This window comes from Canis lupus, chromosome 29, assembly GCF_003254725.2.
Source record: "Canis lupus dingo isolate Sandy chromosome 29, ASM325472v2, whole genome shotgun sequence".
In the NCBI taxonomy this organism is placed as follows: Eukaryota; Metazoa; Chordata; class Mammalia; order Carnivora; family Canidae; genus Canis; species Canis lupus.
Window position 1 is genome coordinate 4,953,849 of NC_064271.1, and position 5,765 is coordinate 4,959,613.

Genomic DNA, 5,765 nt, shown 5'->3' on the forward strand with positions numbered 1-5,765 from the left:
ACTTAAACTTTAAAATCACACTAGCCCATTTAGGGTATGGTGTTTTAAAAACTAGGATGGGAGCCTCAACTGCGTTTCTCTATTAAGAGAGACCACTAATAGCCTTGCTTTGTTTCTCTTAAATTTAATTCTTAACAGGAGAGCTTTTTATTAATTCAGACGGAGTGACGTTCATTGGGAAGGAAAAAAAGGATTTATGAGTAATGCGGCTCTCTGTCCCACCGCCGGCGTGAGGGTGGTGGGGGAGGCGGTGCGGGCAGCGCCGCGCAGTTGCGGCTGCGCCATCCCTAGGTTTCCCGGCGCGCAGGCTGGACCGGGGGACACGCGAGCTGCTGCCGGGGGCAGAGGCGGGGAGGCGGACCTTCGGTCCTCAAGCGCCGCCGCCGTCCCCGCCGCCGTCCGCGCAGCTGTCCGCGCCGCCGTCCCCGCAGCCGTCCCCGCCGCCGTCCCCGCAGCCGTCCCCGCCGCCGTCCCCGCCGCCGTCCCCGCCGCCGTCCCCGCCGCCGTCCCCGCCGCCTCGTCTTCCGGCTGCTCCCGGGAAGGCGCCCCTTCCTGCGCCAGCCAGGTGAGACAGAGACTGCTGCCCAAGGTGCTTACCGGGGAGCACGCACGGAAGCTGGTGGGACCGGCGTTGGCCACGGCTGTCTTAGAGAAGAGGAGACGGGTTCGTAGTTTTCCCCTGCGGGGTAAGGGCTCTCTCTGGAGCACTTTGTTCGATGTATTCAACTGGTTGGGATAAGATTCCAACGGAGAGCGGAGGATCACACGGGGCAGATCCGGGGCGCCGCGCCACCCTCTCCCCCCCTCGACGCGGCCCCGGTCGGTGCGGTCGCACGTCGGCCGTCGTAACCGGCGCTTTCAATTCCGTGTTGCAGCCCGGGAGGTCCGCGGCGACCGTGGGCCGGAGGGACCGCCAGGAGCGCGCCTCCCCGGGAGAAGCCGCGGAAGGACCTGAAGCCAGGTCGGCGCAGAGCCGGGCCGGGGAGCCGCAGAGCCCCGCGGGCGTTGCTGGAGGGAACCGGGTCGCCGGCCCCCCGGACTCGCCGACATGCACAACGGGTCATCCTCGGAGCCGGGGCCCACCAACACGTCGTGCTGGGGCCCCGCGCCCGGCTGCCCCAACGCATCCAGCCCGCCGCCGCCGCCGCCACTGCCGCCGCCGCTCGCAGTGGCCGTGCCGGTCGTCTACGCGGTGATCTGCGCGGTGGGGCTGGCCGGCAACTCGGCGGTGCTGTACGTGCTGCTGCGGGCGCCCCGCACGAAGACCGTCACCAACCTGTTCATCCTCAACCTGGCCGTTGCCGACGAGCTCTTCACGCTCGTGCTGCCCATCAACATCGCCGACTTCCTGCTGCAACAGTGGCCCTTCGGGGAGCTCATGTGCAAGCTCATCGTGGCCATCGACCAGTACAACACGTTCTCCAGCCTCTACTTCCTCACGGTCATGAGCGCCGACCGCTACCTGGTCGTGCTGGCCACCGCCGAGTCGCGCCGCGTGGCGGGCCGCACGTACAGCGCCGCGCGCGCGGTGAGCCTGGCGGTGTGGGGGCTGGTGACGCTGGTCGTGCTGCCCTTCGCGGTCTTCGCCCGGCTCGACGACGAGCAGGGCCGGCTCCAGTGCGTGCTGGTCTTCCCGCAGCCCGAGGCCTTCTGGTGGCGGGCGAGCCGCCTCTACACGCTCGTGCTGGGCTTCGCCATCCCCGTGTCCACCATCTGCGTCCTCTACAGCATCCTGCTGTGCCGGCTGCGCGCCATGCGGCTGGACAGCCACGCCAGGGCTCTGGACCGCGCGAAGAAGCGGGTGACGCTCTTGGTGGTGGCGATCCTGGCCGCGTGCCTGCTCTGCTGGACGCCCTACCACCTGAGCACCGTGGTGGCGCTCACCACCGACCTCCCGCAGACGCCGCTCGTCATCGCGGTCTCCTACTTCATCACCAGCCTGAGCTACGCCAACAGCTGCCTCAACCCCTTTCTCTACGCTTTCCTGGACGACAGCTTCCGCAAGAGCCTCCGCCAGCTGCTGGCCTGCCGCGCCGCCGCCTGACACCCCGCCCGCCCCGCGCCCCGCGCCCCGCGCCCCGCGCCCCGGTCCCGGCCGCGCCAGCTCGGGCCAGGGCAGAGGGAGCGGGCGCGCGCGGCTCTCCAGGGTCCTCTCGGGGCTGCGGTCTCCTGCCCCCACCCCTGAAACTTGCTGAAGACGCTTGGGCTCCGGCTCAGACCCGGGCAATCGGACGCGCTAGGACTGCCCCCGTAATTTGAATTCGCCAAGCCCTCTAGATGATCCACGAGCACACTAAGTAAAAGGATTTGTTGTCTCTGAGAGCGCACGCAGAGCTCCACCTAATGCCAAGGGGAACCCAGTTGACCCCCGAATCCGACAGGGTAAGGAAGGGAGGAAGAGGGCGGCAGCGCTGCTGGCAATCCCCGCCCGTTCCTCCCCTCTCCACCCACCCCAGGCCTTGGCAACCTCGGCTCGAGGTGGAGCGCTCCGTGCGGTCCTGGGACGCGGGGAGGCGGGGGTAGGGTGGGGGGCTGCGAGAGGCCCAAGGATGCCGCGGGCGCCCCCCGGCGTCGGCTCCGCGCTCTCCCTGCCCCTTGCTACTTGGGTTTCTGCAAGGACTGCCTGCGCTTTTGTCTAAAACTGGCGAGCAGCCTGCCCAGGACCTCGAGTGCTTCTCCGCTCACCCTCATCGCTGGAGAAAAGAGTCAAGGCCCGTGCGTTCTGCGCCCTCGCCCCCGAAGTGCGGGGGTCCGGCGGGGCGCGGAGTGTCTGTGCGTGCGTGTGCATCCCGCGGGGGCGGGGCTTGGCGGTGACTACCCACACCCGGGAGGAGAACAGTGATGATTCCCTCTTTCTGTGTTAGGTCCTTTTCTCTCTGCCTTTCCTTTTCCCTACTCCTCTCACTCGAGAAGCTCCACGACTCTCAGAGTTCGGGGGCACCCGGCTCGCCCTGCTCCGGGAGGCGGGGAGCGCGAGTCTCCCAGGCGCGCTGCTGCGGCGCCTCCTCGCGGAGCCTATTACCAGGCGCCGAGCTCTGCCTGCGAGCGCACCTGCTAACCTGCTAACCCGCGGTGTACAGCTCTGGGTTACCAGTCCTTGCTGCTTTCCGCAAATGACCAGTACCCCTGCGCCCCTTTGCCCCAGGTGCCCTCTCACGCCACCTGGAGCAGCTCGTTGCATTTCTTTGTGCGGGTATTGCTTTTCAGGACTGAGAACTTTATAAATATATATGTCCTAATCTCATAGATTTCTGTGAGGACTGAATGAGATTAAAAAAGTGAAATGTGTATCCATTCCTTTGATGCCTTTCCTCTCGTATTCTTCATCTCTTTCGGGAAGTTGAGACCACTGACGTCCTCATATTCGTCTCTAGCAGATTACTTTCCACAGGGAGCTCTCGATGACCCGGGCTTTAGTCAGTACGAGTCAGGTGAACCTGGTAAATAATCTAGTTCTGGAATCAGAAGGGAGCCCAGCCAGCACCCTATCTTTACCTTCACTTATGGGAGACGAAAATGGATTAAGAAGAGATTGAGGGGATCCCTGGGTGGCTCAGCAGTTCAGCGCCTGCCTTCGGCCCAGGGCTCGATCCTGGAGACCCGGGATCGAATCCCACGTCGGGCTCCCGGTGCATGGAGCCTGCTTCTCCCTCTGCCTATGTCTCTGCGCGCCTCTCTCTCTCTCTCTCTCTCTCTCTCTCTCTGACTATCATAAATAAAAATAAATAAATAAATAAATAAATAAATAAATAAATAAATAAATAAATAAATAAATAAAAATAAATAAGAGGAGATTGAGGCTTGGATTTCCCAGCCATCTGCAGTTTACACCTCAGATGTGACGGCAGAGCCTTAACCAGCGACAGTGCTTGATTACAGTGTTTCAAAGGGTTAGTCTTTCTTTGGGATGAATTCCAAACAGGAATGAAAACTAGAAATATTTGTTTCCTGTAGTTGGGTGTTAGGTGCGAAAAAGACTGCGGGTGTTCGGCAGGTTTTGCTTGCTTTGTTTGACGGGCATGATTCAATTTCTCAATTATTTAGGTACAAAATACCTTTCAAAAGTATATAGAAGGGGAAAAGTCTCCCTCGGTGGGAGAAAGCAAGCACCCTTTCTGATTTTAGTGAATGATAATTGATTCCTTAGCCCTCAAAGTTATTTAGAACAGTAATTCATAGCCATCAGTTTAGAAAAATGTAAATTTAGAAACTTCAACCTTGGCTCACGAATAATAATAGTAAATTGTCCAAAATACAGAGGGTATTTTTTTTATGTCTCCATTACATTTTGAATGATGTACCTTTGAGCAGTCCTCTGCTAGTGGACTTCAGAGACCTCTTGGAGTTCATTACAGTATCTTTCAAATTTCTTGGAAACATTTTATTAATTTTCTTTATGACTCACAAAATTCATGAACTCTCAGTACTTTTTTTTTTAATTAGAGTTTTAAGCTTAGAGTAACTGCCACATTATCTAAGGTGATGGACAAGAAGTCAAGTGGATATTTGGCCACAAACAGCCAGTTGCAATCATGTGGATTTGAAACTTCATCTGTTTTCCTAAACTCAGTAGCTGTACTTTGACATTCTCTGGACACCTAGTGGGGGAAAGCTGAGTAATCCATCTGTCCACTGTGTCATCCCGGCCAGATTCCCCCCGGGGGCTGTCTGGAAATCTTGAAGAGGACTAGTGGAAAAGATGGACTGGCATCACTGTGTTGGCCACAGCAACGCATGGGGGAAGGGCCCTAGTAGGGTATGTGAGGGGTTAAATAGGACTTAGTTCAGTTTCACCCTGGCTTTTTAAATCATTGGATAAGCTATTGTGTCATGATTTCTAGATTGTTGCCTTAATATTAGCATATAGAAATCCAAATTGTATGCCTCAGACTTTCTTTTTATGCCTTAGGTACTGGGTAGAATCAATATGCAAACAGCCATGTACAAGTAGAATTTACTTACAGTATTGTATTGCAAAGGGCCTAACTCTGGGTTGAATTATTGCAGTCTTTGTGGAAATTATGTTGTTTGGTTATACCACCTCTGATGTTTAAAAATATTTGTTTTGCTTTAGTTATCCTAGTAAGGTTATGTAATGTGTGTGCATAAGCTGTCGCTTGAGAAAAGCAAAAACGCCGCTAGTCCACATTGAAAGGAGCGCAGTTTAAAATAAAAGCTGAAACATTCTGAAAAGAAAAGCTGAAATATTCTGTGTGGTAAGTGAATATTCTATTGCTTGAGAACATGGGATCCATAATTCAGCCACCTTAGTGCCTTCTAGGGAGAGTTATCTAATGGCTAAGCAGTGAATAAATAGAAATATTTGACAAGGCAAGATTAAGAATGAAATCCCCTCCCCTTTATTTTAGTTGATTGTGAAAATGATGTCTAACTGCTGATTAGCACAAAAACTCTACAACATATGCTGGCTAGAAAAGGCATGATAAACTTTTATCATATAATCACAAACCTCAGCTACTTAGTATTTGAGTAACTTGTATGAAGAGTGAGATGGGAGAGAGATTCCATATGTTCATAGCACACACATTACTATTTCCACTAACAGTAAGCACAGACATGGCTCATGTGTGCCAGTTGAAGGGGCTAACCAGAAAACCCCTCACATTTAGAGAAAGCTTTCCTTCTCTCAGCCAGCATGCTTGGAAAACAACAAGCGATATCCCACCACGGATGGCACTCATCTATGCTTATCCAGATCAAGGAAGGAATCAGAGAATGCTTCATTCACGTAATGGTCTTTTACT

At 55.1% G+C, this 5,765-nt stretch overlaps 1 protein-coding gene across 1 annotated transcript; it reads left to right on the plus strand.

Moving 5' to 3' along the window:
- The first annotated feature begins 431 nt into the window (after positions 1 to 431).
- On the plus strand, positions 432 to 5,205 carry NPBWR1 (neuropeptides B and W receptor 1). The gene has a single exon (XM_049103885.1). The coding sequence runs from the start codon at positions 1,049 to 1,051 to the stop codon at positions 2,042 to 2,044; it is 996 nt and encodes a 331-aa protein (XP_048959842.1). The 5' UTR covers positions 432 to 1,048; the 3' UTR covers positions 2,045 to 5,205.
- The last annotated feature ends 560 nt before the right edge of the window (positions 5,206 to 5,765 follow it).

Coding starts and splice junctions, on each gene's coding strand:
- NPBWR1 (XM_049103885.1), top strand. CDS start 1,049: ATGCACAACGGGTCATCCTCGGAGCCGGGGCCCACCAACACGTCGTGC.